This window comes from Macrotis lagotis, chromosome 4, assembly GCF_037893015.1.
Source record: "Macrotis lagotis isolate mMagLag1 chromosome 4, bilby.v1.9.chrom.fasta, whole genome shotgun sequence".
In the NCBI taxonomy this organism is placed as follows: domain Eukaryota; kingdom Metazoa; phylum Chordata; class Mammalia; order Peramelemorphia; family Peramelidae; genus Macrotis; species Macrotis lagotis.
In genome coordinates this window covers 221,515,450-221,542,489 of record NC_133661.1, presented here as the reverse complement: position 1 = coordinate 221,542,489, position 27,040 = coordinate 221,515,450, and the positions used below count along the sequence as shown (strand labels likewise).

General features: G+C 32.6%; 1 protein-coding gene across 4 annotated transcripts in view; it reads left to right on the top strand.

Annotated features, from left to right (window-relative positions):
* The window catches only part of LOC141522203 (cation channel sperm-associated auxiliary subunit beta-like), a 156,273-nt gene that overhangs the window by 65,911 nt on the left and 63,322 nt on the right, over positions 1-27,040 (top strand). For 3 of the 4 annotated variants that reach the window (XM_074235413.1, XM_074235411.1, XM_074235410.1), the window contains one exon: positions 19,264-19,408. The exons of the other annotated variant lie outside the window; for it this stretch is intronic. In XM_074235413.1, the coding sequence (XP_074091514.1) occupies positions 19,264-19,408 (145 nt within the window). The remainder of the gene's footprint in view (positions 1-19,263; positions 19,409-27,040) is intronic. 4 annotated transcript variants of the gene reach the window in all.

Here is a 27,040-nt window from a genome sequence, read left to right as displayed (position 1 = left end):
AATATTGGGAAGAGAAAGTTTTCATTTGGGGGTGTTGAAGATATCAAATGTCAAATTTTAAATATCCAAAAGGCATGATTTAGGACTAAAGTTCAGGATACAGATATAAATATCTGTATACTTCTGTCTAAAATTAACTCCATGGGAAATGGTAAGATCACCAAAGTATAGAGAGTAAAGAGAATGATTAAGAATAGTCTTCTAGACATGAATGGTTTGTCACTGTGATTTGGATAAAGATATAACAAAGAAAAGAGAATTATCTTTGATATAAGAAGAACCAGGAGAGGACAATATTACAAATGTAGAGAGTTTCTAAGAAGGAATAGTGATCACCAGTCTATGGTATACACTGTTTTTTGTGATTCATAGAACTTGATGGACATCCCCTGAATTTCCAATTCTTTGTCACCAAAAAGAACTGCTATAAATATTTTTTTGTTGATTTGAACTGTTTGCTTGTTTAAGTGGTATTTCTGGGTCAAATGATATAAACTTTGGGACATAATAGTTTTATTATTCTTTTAAATAGTAGTTTCTTTTGTCCTAATTACATGCATACATTTTTAAAGACTCATTTTTAAAAATAAAATTTTGAATAACAAATTTTTACCTTCCTGCTCTTTCCTCTCCTTTCCCTAAGGTAGCAAACAATTTTATATAAATTATACATGTGCAGTCATGTAAAACATATCCACATTAGTCATGTTGTAAAAGAAGAAACAGGACAAAAGGGAAAAAACACTGTGAAAATTGTATGTTTGAATATCATGCAAACTCTTTGGTTTCTTCCCTGAATGTGGACACCTTTCCATCATCGGTCTCTTGGAAATGCTTTGAATCACATCATTGTCAATCATAGTTGATCATCTCCCACTGTTTTGTTATTAGGTACAAAATTCTTTTGGTTCTGTTCACTTTACATCAGTTCATGTAAGTCTTTTCAGGTTTTTCTGAAATCTTCCTGTTACTGATTTCTTATAGCATAAGAATTCCATTAAATTCAACTACCACACAACTTGTTCAGTTATTCCCCAATTGATGAGCATCCCCTCAGTTTCCTATTATTTGCCACCTCAAAAAGAAATGTTATTAATATTATTTTGTACATATAGACCACACCATCTTTTTATGGTCTCTTTTGCATACAAATCCAGTAGTGATATTGCTGGATCAAAGGGTATGTACAGTTTCATTACCCTTTAGGCAAAGTTTGAAATTGCTTTTCAGAATGATTGGATCAGTTCATAAATCCATCAATAGTGTATCAGTTTCCCAATTTTCTGCATATCCTCTCCAGCATTTGTCATTTCCCTTTTAGGTCATAATAGTATGATAACTGTAAAGTGGTAACTCAGAATGTTTTAATTTGTACATCTCTAATCAAAAATTATTGAGAACATTTTTTCCACATGACTATCAATAACTTTACATTCTTTATCTGAAGACGTCTTATTCATATTCTTTGTTCATGTATCAATTGCATGCTGACAAATTTAACTCAGTTCTTTATATATTTGAGGAATGATACTTCTATCAGATATACTTGCTGTTAAAAATTGTTTCTCAGCATGCTACTTTGCTTCTAATCTTGGTTACATTGATTTTGTATGCAAAACTTTTAAATTTTAATATAGTTGAAATTATCTATTTTATATCCTGAAATTTTCTCTGTCTCTTGTTTAGTTACAAATTCTTCCATTATCTCTAGATCTGATAGGTAAACTATATCATGCTTTCCTAATTTTCTTATGGTATCACTATTTATATCTAAATCATATAACCATCTTGACCATACCTTAGTATTTGGTGTAAGAAATTGGTATATGCTTAGTTTTGACCATACTGTTGCTTTTGCCATACTGTTTTCCTAGTAGTTTTTCTCAAATAGTGAATCTTTATATCAGAATCTGAGGTTTTTGGAATTATCAGACACTAAGTTACTATGGTTATTTATTACTGTGTCTTCTGTATCTATTAATGATTTACTTCTAGCCAGTACCAGAGAAGTTTGATGATTGCTGTTTATATTATAGTTTGTGATCTGGTAAGGTCACCTTCTCTTGAATTTTTTTCATTTGATTATCTTGAACTTTTGTTCTTCCAGATGAATTTTGTTATTTTTTCTAGCTCTCTATAAAATAATTGTTTCGTAGTTTGTTGGTATGACACTGAATAGGTAAATGAATTTAGATAGAATTGTTATTTTTATTATATTGGCTCAGCCTACTAATGAACGTTGATTTTTTTTTTCAAATTTTTTAGATCTGGCTTTGTGTGAAAAGTGTTTGTAATTGTGTTCCTACAGTTTCTGGGTTTGTCTTGCCAGGTAGACTCCCAAGTATTTCCTATTGTCTATAGTTATTTTAAATGGAATTTCTTTTGCTCCTGGACTTTGGGGTAATATATGGAAATGCAGATGATTTATGTTGGTTTGTATTATATCCTGCAACTTTGTTATAGTGAATTTTTAAAAGTTTAAAAAAATTGATTCTCTAATAAAATAAATCTCTAAATAAACTATCATATCATCTGTAAAGAGTGATAGTTTGGTTTCTTCATAGTCTATTCTATTTCCTTCAATTACTTTTTCTTCTTTTGCTACTAGAGCTAATGGTTCTCCTACAATATTGAATAATTCTGGTTATATTGGGTATCCTTGTTTCATCCCTGATCTTATTGAAGAGGTTTCTAGCTTGTCCCCATTACAGATAATGCTTGGTAATGGTTTTAGAAAGATACTGTTTATAATTTTAAGAAAAATTTCATTCATTGCTATATACTATAGCGTTTTTATAGTGCTGTATTTTGTCAAATTATTTTGGCATCTATTGTGATAATCTTATGCTTTGCTATTAAATCATAGGATATGCTATTAAAATGATTGATTATGCTGACATAGTTGATCATCTCACAGTGTTTTGTTATATTTAATATGTCCCACCTGGTCATAGTGTATTATATCCTGGTGTTCAATTCCTGTAATCTCCTTACCAAAATTTTACTTAAAAACTTTTCAATATTCATTAGGGAAATTAGACTATACTTTTCTTTTCTCTGTTTTGGCTTTCTCTGGTTGAATATTGTATTTGTGTCACACACAGTACTCCTTTTGAGTGTTTGACAGTACTCCTTTCTTATTTTCCTGAATAGTTTATAAGCATTGGAATTAATTGTTCTTTAAATCTTAAATGAAATTCACTAGTAAATCCATCTGGTTTTGGATTTTTTTCTTATTAGAGAGTTTATTGATGGTTTGTTCATTGTATTTTCTAAAGTGAACCAGTTTAGGTATTCTTTTTTCCTTAGATGTTAATCTGGGAAGTTTATATTTTCTTGAATATTGAATTGACATTTATTTTCATAAATATTAATTTGACATAAATTTATTGACAGATAATTGGACAAAATAGCTTTAATTTATCCTTCATTGGTAGTGAACTCATCCCATGCAATTTTCATCCTGGTAATTTGATTTTCTTCTTTCTTTTTTAAAAAATCAAATTAACCAAATGTTTTAATGTGTTTTTTCCTCCATAAAGCCAACTTTTTAATCTATTAATGCAATGATTTTATTGCTTTAAATTTATTAATTTCTCCTTTGATTTTTAGGATTTCCAATTTGGTATTTAAATGGTAATTTCAATTAGTTTTTTTTAGCTTTTTTAGTTGCATGCATAATTCATTTATATGTTGTTTCTCTTATTTTAATGATGTAAGTATTTAGAGGTACAAAAAGTATTATTTTGCTAATCCCAAAATTTTGGTATGTTAATCTTATTATTGTCATTGTCTTTGATGAAATTATTGATAGCTTCCATGATTTGTTCTTTGACTCACTCATTCTTTAGGATTAGATTATTTAGTTTCAAATTAATTGTTAATTTATATTTCAATGGCCTTTTATTAAGTGTAATTGTTATTGCACCTTGATTTGAAAAAAAGGATGTTTTTGCTATTTCTGCCTTTCTGCATTTGATTATGAAGTTTTTATGCCCTAATACTTGATTAATTTCTGTGTAGATGCCACGTACTCCTGAGATAAAAAGTATATTTCTTTCTGACTCCATTCAGTTTTCTCCAGAGGTCTATCATATCTAACTTTTCTAAAATTTTATCTACTTTCTGAACTTATTTTTTGCTTATTTTGTGATTAGTTTGTCTGTTCTGAGAGGGGGAAAATGACTGTCTCCTCTGATAAATTTAATTTTCTATTTCCTCCTCTAACTCATTTAACTTCTCCTTTAGAAATGTGAATGCTGTACCATTTGGTGCATATGTTTATAATTGATATTACTTCATGGTCTTCATGCTTTTTAGTAAGATGTAGTTTCCTTCCTTTTTTTAAACTTGTTTCCATTTTTGCTTTTTTTCATCTGAGATCATAATTAGTACCCCTGTTTTTTTTAACTTTAGTTACATTTGTTTTTGTAACTTCAGAATCTATTAGAGGTTTAATAGATTCTGCTCGTTTTTTACCTTTACTCTGAGTTATCTTTCTACTTCAGATGTGTTTCCTCTAAACAATATATTGTAGAATTCTTCTTTTTGATCCATTTTATGGGAAAGCTCATCTCTTACATTCACAGTTATTACTGTGTATTTTCTTTCATCCTATTTTCCCCTGCTTCTCTCTCTCTCTCTCTCTCTCTCTCTCTCTCTCTCTCTCTCTCTCTCTCTCTCCACCCTCTCCTTTTTCATTAGTGTTTTACTTCTGACCACTGCCTCCCTCAGCTGACCCCTGTAACCTTCCCTCAGATTCTTAATTCTTTTCTTGCTCCCCTTCTCTCCTGCTTCACTATCAGGCAAGAGAGATTTCTCTATCCAACTGAGTGTATGCTTTTTCCTACTCTGAGTCAAAGATGATGAGATTAAGGTTCAAACAATGCTCACTTCACTCCTCCATTTCCTTCTACTTTAATAGCTCTTTTCTCTTTTTGTAATTTTTAAAATTGATATTTTATTTTTTATTTCCAATTATATGTTATGAAAGTTATTCAACATTCATCCATATGCATATGCTTTCTTTAAAGTTACAATATTTCCTCTTTTCCCACCCCATGTCTATCCACTCAACAGTGAACAGTCAAGTTAAACACATATTTGTGTTTAACATGTTTACAGATTTGTCATTTTCATAATGAAGAATTAGGATTATGGAAAAAGAAAGAGAACATAAGACAGGAAAAATACATGAGATATTTTTAAAAAGTGAATGTAGTATTCATTCAGATTCTGTAGGATTTTTTTTCTTCCTATGAATGGAGATGGCATTGTCCAGAGCTCTTTGAACTACTGAGAGGAGCTGCTTCCATCAAGGTTGATCAACTCACAATTCTATTGTTAATGTGTACATCATTCTCTTGGTTCTGCTCCCTTAGTATCACTTCCTATAATTCCATGCTTCACTAGAGTCTGACCATTCATGGTTTCTTATAGAACAACAGTATTCCAAACATTCATATACCATAACTTGTTCAGTCATTCCCTGATTGATGGCCATCCCCCCAGTTTCCAATTATTTGCCACTACAAAAAAGCTGTTATGAATATTTTGGATCATGTGGGACTTTTCCCAGTTTTTATGATTTCTTCTGGATAGAGGCCTAAAATTGGAATTGCAGGGTCAATGCGCATAATAAGTTTTATTGATCTTTGGGCAAGGATAAATATTGCTCTCCAAAATGGTTGAATCAGCACACAACTCCACTAACAATGCATTAGTTCCCAATTTTCCATCATCCTCTCCAATATTTATCATTTACCTCTATTTGTCCTTTTAATCCATGTGATAGTTATGAGGTAGTATGTCAAAGTTGTTTTAATTTGGATTAATAAAGAAGGATTTAGATGCCATTAATTTATTCATCTGAAAATTGCTTGATCATATCTTTTGACCACTTATTAATTGGAGAGTTAGTTTGTATTCTTGTAAATTTGAATCAAAGCTCTATATATTTGAGAAAAGTCATTATCAGAGACACATGCTGTAAAGATTGTTTACCAGTTTTTGCTTTCTTTTTAATCTTGGTTGTATTAATTTTATTTGTCCAAAATCTTTTAAATTAAGATTATGTATTTCATTATGCTCTCTATCTCTTGTTTAGTCATAAAATTTTCCCTTCCACATAGATCTGAGAGTTAAACTATTCCTTGTTCTCCTAAATTATTTATAGTGTCTCTATTTGTGTCTAAATCATGCACCCACTTTGACTTTATTTTGGTACATAGTGTGAGATATTGGCCTATACCTATTTTGTGCTCTATGATTTTCCAGTTTTTCCTAACAATTTTTGTTAGTGAATTCTTATTTCAAAAGTTAGGGTCTTCGAATTTTTTCAGCTAGGTTCTTTTGGGCACTGACCATTATGTCTTTTTATACCCAATCTATTCTACTGACTGACCCCTCTATGTCTTAGCCAATACCAGATTGTTTTGAGGATTACTGTTTTATAGTATAACTTGAAGCCTGGTATTTCTAGATCATTTTCCTTCATAATTTTTTTCATTAATTTCTTGATATTATTGACCTTTTGTTCATCCAAATGAATTTTGTTACATTTTTTAATAGTTTGATTGGCATGGAACTAAATAAGTTAGGCAGAATTGTAATTTTGATTATATTATCTCAATCAATTGCATGAGCAATTGATATTTTTACATTTGTTTAGATCTGACTTTATGTGAAAAGTGTTTTGTAATTGTTTTTATATAGTTACATGTCATGTAAACTCATGTATTTTTAATTGTCTGAAGTTAATCTAAATGACATTTCTCTATTTCTTACTTCTGGGTTGTATTGTTCATATAGAGAAATGCTGATGAACTATGTGGGTTTATCTTATTGCCTGCAACTTTGCTAAAGTTGTTAATTTTACAAATAATTTTTTAGCTGATTCTCTTATCGTTTCCTAAGTATACCATTATATCATCTTCAGAGAGTAATAGTTTTACTTCCTCATTGCTTATTCTACTTCCTTCAATTTTTGTTTCTTCTCTTATTGCTATAGCAATAATAGCAGTGAGAACAGCATTCTTGCTTCATTCCTGATCTTATTGGGAAGACTTCTATCTTTTCCCCATTGCAGATAATGCTTGCTGATGTTTTTAGATAGATATTGTTTATCATTTTTAAGAATGTTCCTATATTCTTTACTATTTTAATAGGAATAGATATTGTATTTCAGTATCTATTGAGAAAATGATTTCTGTTCATTTTCTTATTGATATGGTCAATAATTTTGATAGTTTTTCCAATACTGCACCAGTCCTGTATTCCTGCTATAAATTCTACCTGATCATGGGATATATTGTGATATATTGCTGTAATCACTTTGCTAGTATTTTGTTGATATTTTTGCATCAATATTCATTAAGAAAATTGATTTGTAATTTTCTCTTTCTGTTTTAGCCTTTCTTGGTTTATGTGGCACAATATTATGTGATACAAAATGTGTTTGGTAGGATGCCTTAACCTATTTTTCTAAAGAGCTGATGTAGTATTAGAAATTATTATTCTTAAAATTTAGGTATAATTCACCCATGAATCTTTAAGCCCCTGGGGAATTTTTCTAGGCAATACACTAATGACTTGTTCAATTTTTTTCTAATATGGTAATATTTAGTTATTCTCTTTTCTGATCTGTTAATCTGTGTAATATTTTCTTAAATTTTCATCAATTTTTTTCTCACATTATTCAGTTGATTGGCATGTAATTGGGCAGAGTATTTCCTAATGATCCCTTTAATATTTTCTATATTGGGAGGATTTCATCCTTTCCCTTTTTGATACTGGATATTTGTTTTACTTTTTTTAAAATCAAATTAACCATTGAGTTATATTGTTTTTAAATAAAACCAGCTCCTAGATTTATTTATCAACTCAATAACTTTTTAAAAAAATGTTATTCATCTCACCTTTGATTTTCAGAATTTCCAATTTGGTTTTAAATTAGTGATTTTTAAAATTTGTTTTCTTTTTTAATGCTTTTTTAGTTTGGATGTCTAATGTTCTTTTTCGTATTGTTGATATGAGTTAGATAAATAAATTTTTCCCTTTGTACAACATTGGCTTCATCCCATAAATTTTGGTTTGTTGTCTCATTGTTGTCATTCTTCTTAATTTATTGATTGTTTCTATGATTTTTTTTCTTTGATCTACTTTTCTTTAGACTTAGATTATTTAGTTTACATTTAATTTTAAAATGTTTTCCATTGCCCTTTGTTGAATGTAATTTTATTGCATTATCTCCTGAAAAGAATAAATATAATATTTCTGCCTTTTTATATTTGATTTTAAGGTTTTTATTTCCCAATAAATGATCAATTTTGTGTAGGTAATTTGTCCTGTTGAGAAAAATGTATATTCTTTCTTTTCTCATTCAATTTTCTCCAAAGGACTGTCATATCTAACTTTTCTAATATTCTATTTATTTTGTTTCTTTCTTGTTTTTTATTGGATGTATCAAGTTCTGAGAGGGGATTATTGAGGCTCCCTACTAGCATGGTTTTACCTAGATTGTAATTTCTATGTAGATTGCATAGATGTAATTTCCTTCCATGCCTCTTTTATTTAGGTCTATTTTTGCTATTGTTTTATCTGGGATCAGAATTGCCATCCTGTCTTTTTTTTTTAACTTCAGTTAAAGTAAGATATATTGTGTTCCAGTCCCTTAATTTTACTGTGTGTGTGTGTGTGTGTTTGTGTGTGTGTGTTTGTGTGTGTGTGTGTGTGTGTGTGTGTGTGTGGGTGTGGGTGTGGGTGTGTGTGTGTGTGTGTGGGTGTGGGTGTGTGTGTGTGGGTGTCTACTTCAGGTATATTTCTTTTAAACAGTATATTGTAGGATTCTGGTTTTTTGATTGTTTCTTCTATCCTTTTCTGTTTTATGGAAGAATTCATCCCATTTATATTAACAGTTATGATTACTTCCTGTGTTTCTTTCCATCCTATTCCTCTTATTTGCCCTTTTTTATAAATGCAATGGAAAGCTATATAAGCAGTTTAAATAGGTTCCAACATATTTCCAATGATGACCTATGAATAACTCTTTATCGAAGAGATATCATTAAAGAAATGATTAGTTCTCTTTTTTTAAAAATTTTCTTTATTTAAGAAAATGGGGTTAAGTGACTTGTCCAAGGTCACACAGGAAATTATTAAGCGTATGAGGTTGGATTTAAACTCAGGTCCTCCTGACTCCAGAGTGGGTGCTCTATCTACTGTACCACCTAGCTGCCCCTAGAAACATGATTAGAAAAGTAGGTTACTCAGGAGACAAAAGAAAGGGAATTAAAATTAAGTCTAAATTTTAACCTCATCTCTACAAAACAGTCTTTAAAAAGACCTATAGGCAAGCCTATGAGAGATTAGACCAATCCTTTGTAGGGGAAAAACTATGAGATCATTCATTCCTATCTTTCTCATGATTTTTGTTCATATTCTCCCATAGAATATAAATCAACAATTCAGTCAATCTGTTAGAGCTCTTTCTATAGTCTTTTTTTACTTTTGTCGATTAACACTGTGCAGTAGCAAGAGAGAAAGTTCAATAGGTGTCTGGTGGTGCCTGAGGACAGCATTTCATTATTTGTCAGACTGACATGCTCATACTTCATCCTGTAGCTTTTTGGGAGCTTTTGAGACCAGGTAGGGAAAAGATTTTACCCATCTTACTGCAGAGTAGTATTTAAAGTTATGTTGAGACCCAGCCCTGGCACTAAGGGGCAGCACCTCTGGGAGTGGGCAGTCTGGAGGCTGCGACACATGGGAGCTGCAGCTGCCCAGCCCCGCACTTTCACTTTTTGTGGGAGACAGAGGCAAGGACAGATCATCTATCATTGTTACTTGGGCACTTTGGCAAAGTATTTTATTTCATTGCTCTTATTTATAGAAGAAACTAAGACTTGGAAGCTTTCAAGAATTGTAAATTAGTAGCCACATCATGGTGAAAGTTCACAGTCCCTACATTTTGGTTTAGTTTTTCACCCATTGGGCAATAGAGAAAAACATATGTATTGCTAAGGTCCTATTGAGATGTGGTGGTTTCAACAAGGGCTCAGCTTTCTTCCCTTCACCCCTTGACATTTGGACAGCTGCTGCTTTCATCTTTTCATGCATTACTGCAATAACTCTTTGCCATGTGGACTCTGCATTACCCTATATCAGGTGGTGCCACCATATATGTTCATTATAAGCAAGTTCATTCTCTTAATCCTGAGAAATTTTGTATCATCAAATTTTACAATCCAAGTGGCCCTGCACTTAGATTACTTAGTTGCTTAGGACTTTCTATCGCAGCAAACTTCCAGAAAACAAAAATCTTTGCTGCACACACATATGAGGAGCTGTGCTTACTTTTGATCTGGATTCCTTTTATATGTTTTTTCAGACAATCATTTCCTACAAAATACAGCCTAAAATTCATAGCAAACAAGTCTTTTGGATCTGATTGGTGATGGTCATCTGGTGTGGAGTAAGTGCATTTTGCGTGCTGGCTTGCTACTCCCATTTGTACAGTGGTCATTTTGATTCTGATATAGTCCAGAAACTTCACTGGAACCCTGAGGACAAAGGATAAGTACTTCATATGATTACTACTGCAGCAGAATGGTTCATGTCTTTTTCTTTCTTTGGGTTTTTCCTGACTTATATTTGTGATTTTCAGAAAATTTCCTTACGTGTAGAAGCTAATTTACAAGGGCTGATTCTTTATGACACTGCCCCTGGCCTTATTAATGAACCTACCTACTTTCAAAGGATAAATGAAAAAGGGAAAAACTGTATCTGTGATGATTATGGTTTTCAGGAATTGGTAGATTGTTCCTGAAAAGTACTTACTATGCTCTCAGATTTCTAACCACTAAATCACAGCTAACAAGTCACTGCTTAATAATGTGACTCAAATGCCATTTGAGAAGTGATTTTTCAAAGGATATTATCCAGAGAGACATTTAAAGCATATTCACTTTTTTAATTATGGAAAATAAAGCCAAAGGACTAATATATATATATATATATATATATATATATATATATATATATATATATGTTTATATATCTTTGTATACGTATATACATATATAATCATTTCTATATCTATAGCATTGCAATTCTTCCTTCTTAAATGGAAGCAACTGAGAGCACACAGAACATTCTGCAGAAACAACTTTTTCATGGGATATTGTAGATTATTACAGTGAATATTTTGTCTGGAGTGAGAGTGTTAATATTCTAGAACTAATACTCAGGGAACTTCTAGTGTATGCTCAATATCGCTTTTAGAATCAAAGTTAGATATAGTACATGCTATATTAATTTTTTTAAATCATAGTTGTAATTATATATGGGCTCAGGAATGTCTTTAGGATATAAAGTTAAAGAAACCAGATTCCTTAAGCCTCTGATGCCCCAGTAAAGACATGTAATTAGCCTGGATCCAGCAAAAACCTACAGGTCACCTAAGTTCCCATTGTCAAAGGACTGAATGAGAAGATGGGTACTACCTTGGTTTGCCATGAAATATTAGACTTTTCTCAGCGTCAATATTGCCTCATTTGCATATTTCAACAGCTTCAGAAAATTTCTCATGTCTGAGGTGCATTATAGGTCTACTACAAGCAAAGAACTTTGCTGTATTTTTTCATGTAAATGCCATGTCCATTACCAAAGAGTTCTTGAAACTAGAAAGTTTTAAGTAGTTGGTAATTAACCTTATAAAAGGATCATGATTTGAATCTGTTTAAAGAACTATGTATGACTTCAAAAGAGTCAAGTCCAACATAAAAGAAAATTAGATGGAGAATAGTTGTGATGCACCAAGTTTTGTGAACCATTCCTCTTCCACCTTTTCATTTCATACCTGTGTACAGACAGTCTTGAATTTTCAAGACCTCGACCTGAGGTCTTGTCTGACCAAGCAAATAATATACTATTAAGGTCCTTAGTCATTTGCAAGAGTTCTTAAAAGAATTGAGAGAAGAGAATTATCTGCTGTGAGAGATTACTTTGAGTAGATTGTGTTGCAAGAGAAATTATTGAACCCTTGGGCATAACTACGTAGAAATTGTGCAAAGCCAGAGAAATTATGGAAGTAAAGTTACCTTTTAATTTTTGTATGGGAAAAAATGACTCGGTATCCTACTATGCCCCCTCCTGCTTGTTAATCAGGGTTTGAAGAGGTATCCCCTTTTAAATGGTTATGTAGTCAAGTCATTGCCTACTTGTGACCTTTGTTCCTCTAGCTGCAAATTGACACATTCTTGCTAACTTGGGGAGGAACTGAGATGCAAGTGTCTCACCTCTTTTGCTAAGGTGGCCCACCTTGAAGCCATTGATGATTTTTCAGAAATTGTCTAGTCAATGTGTTGCTACTTTAATGTACGTTTAGTAAACATATAATTATCTTTGTCCTGAATTTTGCCTCATTAATTAAGGTAAAAGTTCAAGTGAAAAATTTCCCTTTCAACAATAGGTTTCATACCCAAGCATGGGCTACCTAATCAATATTCTTATCCCATAACTTCGCTGGTTCAGATCACAATCCATTCATACTTTTGAATCATGCACTTTCATAATCTGGAGTTTGTTTCAGAGCTATGAAGCTCTAGGCTTGAATTTGAATAAGTCTTTCTAGAACAAGGCCCATTAAAGAGCCCATTTCTCACAATCTCTGATAAGGTGTCATATACTTGGAGCTTCAGTCATTGGATAAGAATGGATAAGAATGTTTTGTCATTAACTTGATCCAAATCTACTTCTCATGGTGGTAGTTGGTAGTCTGTAGGAATTGCTTCTGTGATATCTCTGTCATGGGCAGATGATGGAGCTTAGCTCACAGAATTTCTCTGATACAGGACAAAACTAGATTCTGCCTTTAGTTCAAAATGTGGGAGGAAAATGGGAGACCTGGAAAACAATGATGTCAGATTAGGGTTTACTGTCTGTTAGATTTCTCTTTGTGTAATACATATTTTGGAATATGTATTTTCTATTTTTTTAGTGAGATGATAGATAACAGATATACTATGACTTGCATCTTGACTATTGTTTACCTAAAATTATATCCTTTGACTTAAGAAACACAAGGAATGAATTGTTGCCACTTCAACATTAAGAGAAGGCTAATGACTGATTTTTGCTTTAGGCTGCTCTGGTCATTCTCTCTCTAGTTAGTAACTTACAACATTCTCTAAAAATATTGCCCACTCACCTACTTCTCCTACTCATATTTTCTATGATGTAATTAAAATGAGTTAGTAGTTTTAGTTTCCCAAACTTACCATTTCATCTTCCTTTACCATGATTTTGGGTAGAATGTTCCCCATTCCTAAAAAGTCTTCCCTCATTGGTTTTACCATTAAAATAGTTTTGTCTTTATATTGCCAATGCTTTACACATAGTGATTTTCACACTTAATTAAATGTTGAACTTAACTTCACTGATGTGCAAACTTTAGGTTGAGGATCTCTGTCAGGAAGTGATTGGAAGAGTCTTTAAGTTTCTACTTTGGCCTCTAGTTCTAAACTATCTAGGTAAGTTTTCTTTATAATTACTTGAAACATGGAATCTCAGCTCTTTTTTTGATCATGACTTTTAGATAATCCAATATTTCACAAATTAGCTATCTTTGATCTATTTTCATTTAATTTTATATTTCAAATTTTTAACTTTTTTATACTTTGTTTTATTATTTCTTGATATTTGGCAAGGTAATAGGGGTTAAGTGACTTACCCAGTCCTTAGAGTCACACATCTTGTCAAGTCAAGTACCTGAGTTCAGTTTTGAACTCAGGTCTTCCTGATGCCAGGGCCCTTGCTCTATCCTGTATACCACCTGTTGCCTCTTTTGAACAAGTTGTTCATTCTCTTTTCATAATCTTATTACAGAGTTCTCAGTTCTTTTCCCAATTTTTCCTTGACTGTTATTGATTTTTAAATTTGAAAATTTTAAAATAATTTATTTGCTCCTTTTAAAAAATAATTCCTTCAGCTCTTCTATGAAGAAGAATTAAGTTTGTGTCTAATACACATTTTTCTTTTAAGATTTTTCTTATTTTCAAATCATTTTCTTCTTATGACTTTACATCTTGAATTTTCCTGTTGCCATAGAAGATTTTTGAGATTAAGCTCATTTTTTTAAAAAAAAAGTTCATTTTTTCCTAGCCTATTTCTTGATTTTTAGTCTTTTAGAATTGAGCTCTTAATCATCTAGGGTTAGAGGGAAGGAGGGAGGGTAACTAGTTTGAGCTTCTCTAGTTTGGTTTGGGAGCCTATAGGTTTTTCAGTGCTTCCAAAGTCCTGTGATTTGGGGAAAGAATGGTTACTGCCCTTTTGGTCTAAGCTTTGGTCCTTCCCCAGGTGGAACTCTTGTTCTTCCTTATTACAATTACTCCTCTCTGTCCAGAACTGGATAATAGACTATGAAGCTGCTAAATGATTCCTGAACTTGCATCCAGTGTTATCACAGGAGACCATTTGCATCTCTTTCCTATAAGTCCCCTTATAATTTTTGTACTATTTCCTCCATGCCCTGATTCCCCACTCCCAAGTGTCCACAGACCTCTCCCTAAGGTATCCTGGGCTGGGGAACTTTTCTACCCAAATTTTATTTGGTATTTTCTATGGTTATATTGTCCCCTCTTGGATCATCACATTATTTTGGTATAGGGACTTACATAACTCAGTGCAACTGTGAGCTATGCCATATAGGATTACCCACAACACACAAGTCATAGTGGAGAGCTCTTAAAAAAGATGGAGAAGGAAATGACAAAATATTTCTGTATTGCCAAGAAAACACCATGGACAGCACCAAATGATAAAGGAAATGACATTAGATGATGAGCTCATGAAATCATAAGGAGTCAAACACACTACTAGGAAAGAGTGGAATACAACCATAAGTAACTCTAGAACTAATGAAGAAGCTTGTCCAAAACTGAAAGGAAGTTTAACTGCAGATGTGTCTGGTGATTAAAGAAAAATCTGATGTTGTAAAGCTGTATATCACACAGGAATCTGGAATATAAGATCTATCGAGCAGGAATGCAGTCAAATAGGAAATGGAAAAATTAAACATCAGTATCTTGACTGACAGTAAACTTAAATGGACAGGAATAAGTAAACTTAATTTCAGGTGATCATAAGATATAATACTCTGGGCAAGAATCCCTTAGAAGAAATGGCATTGCCCTCATAGTCAATAAAGGGATGAGAAAAGTTGTACTGCGGTTTCATTTAAAAAATGACAAAATGACATATTTGAATCCAAAGCAAGCTATTCAATATCAGATTAATACAAATTTATACTCCAACCACTAATGCTAAAGAGGTCAGAATTGATTGGTTCTATGAAGACCTTACCTACAACACAGTCTAGAAATAATACCGACAAAAATGTCACAATCATCATAAGGGATGGAAAAGTAAACTAAGAAATGCAAAGGTAATTGGAATAGCAGGCCACTTTGACCTTGGCATATAAAATGAAGAAAGGCAGGAACTAAATTGAATTTTGTCAAGATAACTTGCTGGATAAGCACTCTTATTTTCAATAATCCAGGAGGTGATTCTAAACATGTACATTATCAGATGGTCAATATCAAAATTAAATCTATTATATACTTTGTAGCCAAAGGTAAAGTTCTGTATAGTCAGTCAAAATAAGATCTGGAGATGACTGTGACTCAGATCATGAGCAAAATTAGACTTAAATTGAAAAAAAAGTAGGGAAAGCCATCAGACTTCATAGGTTTGACCTAAATAACATCCTTCATGAATATGAAGTGAAATGAATAGTTTTCAGGGATTAAATATGGTGTGTAGAATAACAGGTTCATGATAAACAATAAACAAAAAAAGAATAAACAAGAAAAAGAGCAACAAAGTAAAATGACTGATGAGGATTTACAAATAGATGTGGAAAGAAGGAAAGGGAAAGGGAAAGGGAAAGGGAAAGGAGGGAACACACACCTAACAATGAAGAATTTCAGAGAATAATGAGGGATATGAAGGTTTCCTTAAATGAAGATGCAAAAAAAAGAGAACAAAAATAATAAAATGAGAGAGACATTAGAGATGTCAAGGGAACATTAAATAAGAAAATGGGTATGATAAAAGACAAAAATAGGGCCTTAACAAATAGAGATTAAGAAGAGATGGGGAAATATATATATGGAAAAACTATACAAGAAAGATCTTAACATCAGTAATCATGATGCTGTGGTTACTAATATAGAGCCAGACATTATAGAAAATGAAGTCAAGTAGGCCTTGTTAGTAGAAGTGATGTGATTCTGAGTTATTTAAAATCTTAAAAGATGACTCTGTCAAAATGCTGTGGTCCAAATTCCAGTGACTACTGAACTGGAAAATAATCAGTCTATGTCTCAATCTTAAAGAAGATCAGTCCAAAGAATGTTCAAATTGCCAAACAATTGTGCTCATTTCACATGTCCAGCAATATGATGTTTAAGATCCTCCAAGCTAAGCTTTGGCTATATGTAGACTGAGAATTATTGTGAGAGCAGACTGGTTCTCAAAGAGGTAGAGGAACTAGAGAACAATTGCTAACATTCCCTGGATTATGGAGAAAGTATGTGAGTTGTAGAAAAACAAAATGTGGAAAATCCTCAGAGACAAGAGTACTATAGTAACCTACATATGGATCAAGAAGTAACAGAACTTAACATGGAAAAACTAACTGTATGTTGTCACTTTAATATGCATGCTCAGTACACCATGTGAAAGAATACACTGGATAAAATCAAAAGCCAGAATTAAGGTTTCCAGGAGAAATATTAAAAATCGCAGATATGCAGATGATACAAATCTGATGCCAGAAAGTAGGAAACCTCTTGAAGAGAGTAAAAGAGAAGTGGAAAAGTTGACTTGCAAGCTCGACATAAAAAACTCCTCTAAGGTCATTGCACCTGGTTCTATGACTTCCTGGCAAATAGAGGAGGAAGAAATTATACTAAAGGGCTCAAAGATAACTGCAAATGATGAATGCAGCTATGAAATTAAAAGATGCTTGCTTCTTGGAAGGAAAATTATGCCTAATTTGAACAACTTACTAAAAAAACAGTATCTTTCCACTAAAGGTTCATTAATCAAAGCTGTGGTTTTTTTTTTCAATAGTAATATATGGTTGTGAGAATTAGAGCATAAATAAAACTGAGTGCTGCAGAATTGATCCTTTTTAATCATGATGCTGGAGAAGGGGATCAAAACAGTCAACAAAAACATGATCTCAAGATCTCTCTGAAGAACTTTGTAATCAATTGTGAGACATGGAAGACTGGTTCAGGACCACACAGCATTGAAATACTCCCATCTAAAAAGACACTGTGCTTTATGAACAAAACAATTTACAGTAGATCAAAAGAAATGTAAGATGAACAAATTATATATTTAATATGCATGTTCATATGGTTTATTTTTGCCTGACCTGTGGTAGAATCTTTTGAACTTGTATTGCTCTAATTAGCTACAGCTGAAAAACTATATCTTGACCTGGACATAATGATGTCATTTTGATCTACTTCAAGCATGAAAGACAGCAACCATCTTAAAGAAATTAATTCAGACTGTTCATTAGAAGGTTAGATGCTGAAGCTAAAACTTAAATAATTTGGCCATATAATGAGGAAATTGAACTATGGGAAAAAATCCTGATTTTACTAAAGATTCAAGATAAAAGCACAAAGGGATGAGATGGGAAGTGTCATGGAAGGAACAGACATGAACTTGGAGAAACTTTGGGATATGGTAGAGGATAGAAGGGTTTTATGTCTCATGGTCCTTGGGGTCATGAAGAGTCATATATGACTTAGCAACAACAAGAACAATGGTAATTTTGTTGGATAGGTTTTGGGGAAAGTTTGGCAGTTTATTATCCTTTATTCATTCTCTTTTCTTTGCTATGCTTTAGATTTAAACAGAGTAAATGTAACCTGAGATTGAGACTATCATTAACCCACATTTCTAACTGGTGACATTACTGTAAAAATTTTATACAAAAATGTTCATCCTATTTCCCCTCTGACTTCCAAAGTCAGATGTATGTTTCCATAGTTAAAATTCACTAATGAATAAATATTTTACTACTTCAGTAAAATTTGTTAGATGGCTAGACCCTATGTGGATATAATATTGTTCCTTCTCTTAAAAGCCTATAAATGAATAAAAATATATCATAGGAAATATGGACAAGTATTTGGGAAAAAGAAAGTATAAAGTTCAATGTTATATGTTCAATTTCACTGAAAATTAGCCAAAATAATAACAGCACATCCTAACAGAAGTTTAGAGTTTTGCCATGCACATTTTTTACAACTATATAATATATTTACATAGATGATCTTCTTTTACCCTTTTCCTCTATGCCTCTCAGAATCCTCATTTTCCTTCATCTCCATGATGCTTTCTCTGAGTTTTCTATTTGTTGGTGTTTTCAATCTCTTTGTATTTACTTCTCTGTGTATATGTTGTATTCTCTGATAAAATGTGTGAAGCCCATTTGTCTGTATATTCTTTTTATTTAGAATTTTGCAAGGCAAATTGGGTTAAGTGGCTTGCCCAAGGCCACACAGCTAGGTAATTATTGAGTGTCTGAAGCCGGATTTGAACTCAGGTACTCCTGACTCTAGGGCTGATGCTCTATCTACTACTCCATCTAGTTGCCTTTGTCTGTATATTCTCAATGTCTTTCCTATTTGGACCAGATGATCATTTTCATCAGTGCAAGAAGCTCTTAATGAGGAATTTCTGCGACTGGTGGATACCACTGTCTGCTCTGCATTTTTGATTACTTGATATTTGTCCTTCCTTTTATCCAGAAGACTTTGACATGCCATCAGGGAGGTGTTGCCATGACAAGCACATCATTTGGATTTGAGAGAGGGGATGCTATGCTCAGTCACCAGTTTCATTTTCTCCTCTGGAGCCATCTGGGTCCATTGTATAGATATGAATTAGGATGACTGGAGATGGTTCTTGACGAAAGGCAATCAGGTTAAGGGACTTGCCACAAACCACACACTTTGGTCATGTGACTGAGGGCAGATCTGAACTCGGGGCCAGACTCCAGGACTGGTCCTTTATTTCCCTGGGCCAATTAGTTGCCTCCTCTTTATAGTCATTTATATAATAGGAACTAAATAATTATTCATATAATCAAATTAAATTTTGTAATATTTTTCTAAGGATGAATTCCTCATTACAGAAAATAATAGTTGTTCTTTTGCTGTTATTTCCTCTCTCTAGATCTGGATTTCATATGATGGAGGGAACAGTTTTGAAATAATAGCAAGATTTTACAATGATGTCATAATTTGGAGCTACCATAGCTTCCATACTTTAGACATTGTCTTTGTTTCTCGGAATTCAAATTTATATATGACTAAGGCAGGTGAGAAATTAAAATATAACAATGGAAAGATGGGGAAGATGCTTGAAACAAGTTATATTAATGACCTAATCAAACTAAAATCCCTGCTCAAAACTCAAATATGATCCCCATGATCTTCTAATATTTTTCTTCACAGTCAAATTATAAACAGACAAATTTAAATTTTCTTTTTGTTTTAAATGTTCCTAAGGAAATTGACTTGGCTAAACTTCTCTGATACCTTCTCTATATATTCATCATGGAATGGAGGTGATCCCATCTTTTTTAAAATTCATGGCAACTCAATATATGGTATGGCATAAACTAGAAAGATTTCTGGTAGCAGGACTAATAATAGACTCCATATATGTCTTTGGAAGACCATTCTAAGTATTTAAGGACTCATCCCTAAAATTCTGGTCAACACTTGATAAATGTATCTAGTTAAAGCAACTTATGAAGGCTATCTAGATAACACAGCCCAGAAGGACTGATGTCTTCATGTTGTTGATGGGATCTGGATTAACCAGATAAACAAAGGAATCTGGGCCACTGAATGTTACTGCTAGAGGTTTTATTATGAAATATAACAAACAGGTTAAAACACTTTTACTCCCAAGGGTAAACAAGTACTTTAGAACAGGATGAATAGCAAAAGGTAAGCATGGTTGCTTGGTAGAGAGAGACACAGAGGGGGAGATGGGTAAAGAGAGAGAGGTAAGGAATGTCAAGCAAAGTTATTGGACCATTTAGGCAGACTGGCCCAGAGCAGAAGTCCAGCTCAGGTTTTATAGCATACCCCCTTTCATGATGGAAACCAGTGGAAGGTTGGAACCTGGGGAGTTGTAAATGAGGAGAGAGGATACAAATTTTACATTAAACAGTGAAACAATAGGAGTCATTTTACATCTCAAGAGCAAAGATCCTCCACCCATTTAACAAGATAGATTCAGAATTTGTTTCTACATCATTCTCTACATCATTATTAATGGAAGAATTAATCACACTGATACAATCACAAATCTTTAGGTTACTTGGTATACCATTATCAAATAGTATAGATAAAATACTCCATGCTGTCATTAAACAAAATTCCAAAGTGAGTTTCATTTCCTAGTGTAGTACTAAAATTCTTTGTTTAAGTTTGATCATCAATCTGTTTACTGATATCTGAATAATAAACTTCATTTTCCATCTGTGGCTCTTCTTGATTCTGACTCTACAGTTACTCTTCTCCTATTTCCAGGTCTCCTATCTCTTTTTACTGTGTTTCCTTTTGTCTGTTGTCTTGTCCCAAGAGATTATAAGCTCTTTGAGGACAGAGATCATCTTTTTTTTTTTTTTTTTACTTAAAAATATCCTCTGTTCTTATCACAGTTTCTGGTGTGGAGTAGCTACTTAATGTTTTTTGAATTGAATTGAATTTTTCTTTTTTTTTTTCCCTTGACCACAAACTAAATGCTGTATAATTTTTGGGTCAATTTTGACATCATTCCTCTTCTTTATGCCAGTCTCTTTATGCTGACTCTTCAACTGATTTTTCCCTCTCAACCTTCTCCCCTCTCTAACTCCAATCTCTTCCTATCTACTTGCTCCTTTCCCACTGCCTATGAATATGCTCATGTCCCCTATCATTAAGAAAGGCAAAAAAATCGCTCATTGAACCTTAAAGATCTCATTGTATGTGTATGTTTATATGTGTATCATCTATATCTATACCTTCCCTTTCATAGTCAGCTTCTTAGAAAGCTATCCTCAATCATACTTTCTCTTTTTCCTCCTTTCACCTCTCAGTTTTGGTTTCCAACTTCTTTTAAACTCAGTTGAGGGTCTCTGAGGTCAAAATTGGCCAAAAAAATATTATACAGTATTTAATTGCTTTTAAAAAATATCTTCATTTATTTAGTTGCAGTCATGAATGTATACTTTTTTGGGGTATCATTCAAGACTCTCCATGCTTTTCAGAATTTTTCATATTCATCATTTCTTATGGCACAGCAATATTTCCCCTAAATTTCTTTTTTTTCTGTGAACATCTTTAAACAACAACCAAATAATGTGTTGTGAATCCCAAGAGTAATATAATATATTATTATATCTCAAATGATACCATAAATGATTTTTAAAGTGATCTCTCATGAGATTTGTGAGTTAGTAAATGGAAATATTGTGTTATAGTCCAATATATTCCTTTGCTTTTGAATCTTTGTTACCACAGAAAGTGATCTATGATTATTTTGGTATTTGTGCTACCATCATTTCTTTTTCTTTGACAACCTTGGAGTAATAAAGGGCAGTAAAATCTGTGAGTAATAATCATTTTTAAAAACATAATACCAAATTATTGGAACTCTCTTCTTACAGTCCAGTACTACTGGACCAGTTTCATCTTCTGTCATATTTTTGTTTGCTAGATGTGAGGTTAAAAACTTAGTTGCATTAATTTGAATTTCTTTTATTATTCGCTATTTGGGGCCAATCTTTCATGTGATTCTCAATAGTTTATCATTATTTTGAGAACCATTTATTCATATTCTTTGACCATTTATAAATTTTGGGATGACTTAGTCTTTTTTATTTGTTTTGATTTTTTATGTTCTTGGATATCAGAACCACCCCAATGATATTTTTATGTCAAGATTATTTCCAAGTTGATGTTTTATCTTCTTATTTTATGTTAAAATACTTAGTCCAGAATCACTAAAATTGCTTTTATTAAGACATCTGAAAAGGGAAAAGGTGCTCAATTTCCAGAAATGCTAGGTTTGTTTGACTATGCATATCTGATGAAAGAATTTTATATTTCTTTCACTTTTAGAGGTAAAGGGTATAGGCAATGGGGTTACCAAAATGAAAGAAAAGAAAAAAAAGTGAAGTAACATGTTCTCCCCTGGAGACATCTGATGTCCTTCTGCATCTTCTGATTCTGTTCCATAAAGTACTCCTCAGCTCAGGTGACTTGTTGAGATCTTCTCTTTGGTAAAGAAACTGCTTATCATTTTACTAGACCAAAACACATATTTTCTTCACAAAACAATAAGATTCTGGAGCTTATTATAATTTAAATTTTGCCTTACTCTCATGTTGACAAATGTACTTCACTTCAACATAATAAACTTCCATAACTATTTCACCGCATGAGTAAACTCACTGATAATTACTGCATTAACTTAAGTTTATAACATATGCATAATAATCATCTTAGTACAAAGAGTACCCTGCATATGTTTTAAAAATAAAAACAGTCTTAACCATTTGCTTTCATTACAACAATAACTCAAACATCCTTAGCCTAACTGAACTTTTTTATTCCTAAAATATTCCCAAATATACCATATTTTTTTCTTTTTCCTGATGTACTTCTCTAACCCATATCCCTTTTCTTAAACTAGATGTTGAAACTGTAATTATCATAAAAATTTCCCATTCTTTTTCTTACCTAAATATCTCCTCTAACCTAAAAATTAAGGAATTAATTCCTATCTAAACATATAGCTGACAGCAGGTCTCAGTCACACACCTAACCTGTTTGGCTAATAAAATTCAATTGACTTAAAATGTCTATTTGGTTTGCTTAAAGTAGCCTTCTATAAAGACCTAGGACATCAAAGGAAAATTCCTTTTTAGATATAATTTTCGAATGTCCAGATAGAGGTCATGTGGGTAGTCAAATGTCTTAGGCCAGATTTATTCTACCAGGGCAGACATCCAAATATCACTGAGGAAAACAAATCAAAAGGGAATCAAGTCAAAAATCCAACTTCAGACCACACTAAAAAGCTGCTCTAGCAACTGTTACCATCAATCCATTGGCCTTCTTGACTCTAGAAACACATTGATCTAGTAACACTTCCTTTTTGCTGATCATTCTGGTATCTGACATAGAAAAGAAAATTGATTAAAAGTTCCATGATCTAAAATAGTAATTTTACCTAATTAGAACTTCATGTGAGTCCAATTCACTAAATTCCAATTATAGTCTTAATGGGGTCCCAATTAATGAATCCCTTACCTAAAGCTCTGAGTGTCCCCTCTGGGTCCTTACTGAAGCCAGGAATTCTAACTATGACTCACTCTACATGCCTCATCTCTTTATCTCATACTGTAAGCCTCTGATCTCCAGACCCACATCCCTTTGTCTGAAATCATATCTACTCTATCTCTGTATAAAGATGGTACATCAGATTCCCCTTGGCTCCTCCTAGACTATTGTATCATACAACAAATAAACCTTTCCTTTGACTAGGAAATTGTTTATCATCTCCTACATTCTCATATAACAATCAGCTAAATATTGTTACAGAAAAATATTAAATTATCTTGTATTTATCTTTCTTATATTACATAGATGCTTTTACTTCAAAGGGAAACAACTAGTTTTGTGACAAATAACCACAATATTTCCAATTTACATATATAACTGGAAAATTTCTATATTGTTTAACTCCATGTTTATATATTTCTATACTTGTTTAACTACTAGTTATGCTCAACATATAAATCATTACATTCAATCAAACTATTAGAACCATATTACTTTAAATTTCCCAACATGTGTCATTAATTCCAATATAATAAAACAGTAGTAATAATACCACGTGAATTACTAGATTGTACAAAACAGTCCTTCCATTATTACATTATACATGTACCCACAGATCTTTACCAAATTTATTACATAATTTAAAATTTCAGAGACCCCAGAAGGGGTCATAATTTTTGATATTCCCCTTATTGCTCCTTCAAAGTATTTAATTATCAATTCCAAGCTTTGACATATTATACTAATAGTAAGTACAATAGCTCTACTACAAAAGTTTATCAAATAACTGATAAATAGTTCTTCACATTTTGCTTATAGGGGACTACACACTTTTTTGTAGGTTTTTGCAAGGCAAATGGGGTTAAGTGGCTTGCCCAAGGCCACACAGCTAGGTAATTATTAAGTGTCTGAGGCTGGATTTGAACTCAGGTACTCCTGACTCCATGGTTGGTGCTCTATCCACTGCACCACCTAGCTGCCCCACAAGTTTTTTTAAATTGTCCAACCATAGTTTAGGGCCACTCCTTCTCCCCACCCTGCCCCACACACACCAGCAGAAAACACCCCCCAATCAGGACATACTTGCCAGTTTCCTGTTCACTAACCTTCTCTTGTCTGCATGAGGGAAGAAAGCCACAATTTTGACTTCTTTAAAATTAAACATACTAATATTTATTTACATTAAACATAAAATTCTTATGCTAATATCTCATTCAATTGGAACAAAAGCAAAATGAATATATCAATATCTGTTTGTTTTTGTCTTCCAAATTTCTTTACCCAGATCCTCCAAGAATCCAGTCTCATACATATGATACAATTTTTTATATGATACATTTAAAACCCCAAATGTGATTCTTATTTAGGCTATTAATGCTAGACAACATTAATACATTTTCTTATTTCCAAATAACAGATGTTAAGTAGATTTTACTTTTAGTCATATATATATTACATTTACTTTTAATCATATATATATATATATATATATATATACATACACGTTTCCTTCTATAAAAATGTTATAAGACATTATTACAACTTTTCCTCACCAACAAAAAAGACCTTGTGAGATTGTTTATGATGTATTATCAATATCAGTTTAACCTCAAAACAAATCAGATTGCAGAATTTAGTACAGTATTTCTCTTTCCCAAAAGAAAGTTACTGTCCAAATTGGCATTTCCCTTTTTAACCACAAAGGGGAGATCTTTCCTATATTCCCTTTTTTAAAGCATCTTGGGGGCAGGATATACCAAAAGAATTTAGCACTCACATTCCAAAACTCCATCCAAAATAATACAATTATTTTCATTATTAGGTTTAACATTAAAACAAATTAGAGAATTAATTAAACCTCTCCATAAATGCCCTTCTCTCTTTCCTCTTGTGTATTTTCTCATCCCCAAAAGAAACCAGTAACTATCCCTGTTAACATAATTATATATTATTCAATATCATAGATAAACTCCCAAGTTTCTTCACATACAATTAAATCTCAATTATATATTTTTCTTCTTAGTAACACAGTATTACTTTCCTTTAACTCAGAGGTGTTTCAATAAACTTCAAAATCCCAAACCAATTTAATTAGATTAATTTCTCATATGCTGTACAAATATTGTCAGAATTTAATATCACTGTGTCCCCTCTTTTAAAATTCTCAGAGTGATTCCCAAGACTCTAGTTCAAAAATGAGTTAAATTTAAAAAAACAGAGTGAGGGCCAGGAGAACAGCACTTTCCTTTCAATAAAAGTCTTCCTTTCCCCTGATTTTTTTAAATATATATTTTCTTCCTTTTTCCAACCATATATCAGTCTGTGACTGATTCTCTTTCCCTTTAAGGCTAAGCATTTGAAGTCTTCTGTCCCTCCCCTCACAAATGGGGCACTCCTCCAGCTAAACTCACATTTAGAGTTAAAGTAGAAATCTTCCCTCCTATAACTTCTCAATCTTAATCATCTCCTTTAAAAGTTCTTTCTCTCCTAAGCTCTCTGAATCACAGATTTCTCTTTTACTACCGGACATTTTAATCAATTAACTCCAAATCTAGGACAGTCTTCCCAGGAATCTCTAAGATATTTCTTCCACAGAGAAACTGTGCTTGAAATCAAGCAATTCATGTGTGCTATTTTCTTGTGTTTTTCCAAGAAAATATTAAAAAAAAGATTTATTTTATATGAAGGACAAGCCCCCCAAATTGTTATAAATTTCTCATAAATACTTAGTCCAGAGTAATTAAAATTACTTTTATTGAGACATCTTAGTAAAAGCGGCCACTCTGTCAAGGGGAGAGGGGCCCAAATCCAAGAAACGCTAAGTCTTATATACACTTTGAAAGTCCTTCCCCTTTGTGTCAGTCATTGACTGGGGTCACAATCTAATCGATACATTTGCCCCCATACCTCCCCCCCACCACATTGCTCGTTATACTAATGAGCAAGTACAGCTACCTCCTTGAGGAGGTATAAAGGACACTGACTCTGCAAAGTTATATCTTTAATGACTTTTTCCCTTTGTCTATTGCTCTCTTTCCTGTAAACAGTTTGGCATCTCTTGGGTTTCCACCAAGACCAGATATTCTGGCCTTTGTAATGTATTTTCTTTATAGATATCTGTGAGACTCTAACAATACCCTTTCTCACCTTTGTGAAAGCAAAACACTTGATTCTTTTCCATAGTGACACTCTTTCCTTTGAATGCTTTGTGTATTTTTGGGAGAATATTCTTCAGATTAATGAGGAAAATTTCTTGTAGCTCTTACTCTTATTGTGCTATCACACTTAAATATCTTTATATCTTTTGCCTGATTATTGGGAAGCAGATCAATGGGGATTAAATAAAAATTAGCCACTCACAGAAGAATTACCCTAAATTTCAAGATAGTAATCTTTTGAGGATTGGACCTATGACCCAAGAACAAATTGGTTGATTTACTCATAGGGGATTCTATGCCAAAAGTGATCATCAGTGAGGTGGAAGAACTAAAATTTCTACCATATAGTGCTGATCAGCTATATTCTAAGATTAAAAACAATGATCTAATAAAATATGAGAAGGAATATTTGCCTCCCTTTCCCAATCAAAATAAGCTTATTTGAAATTCTGA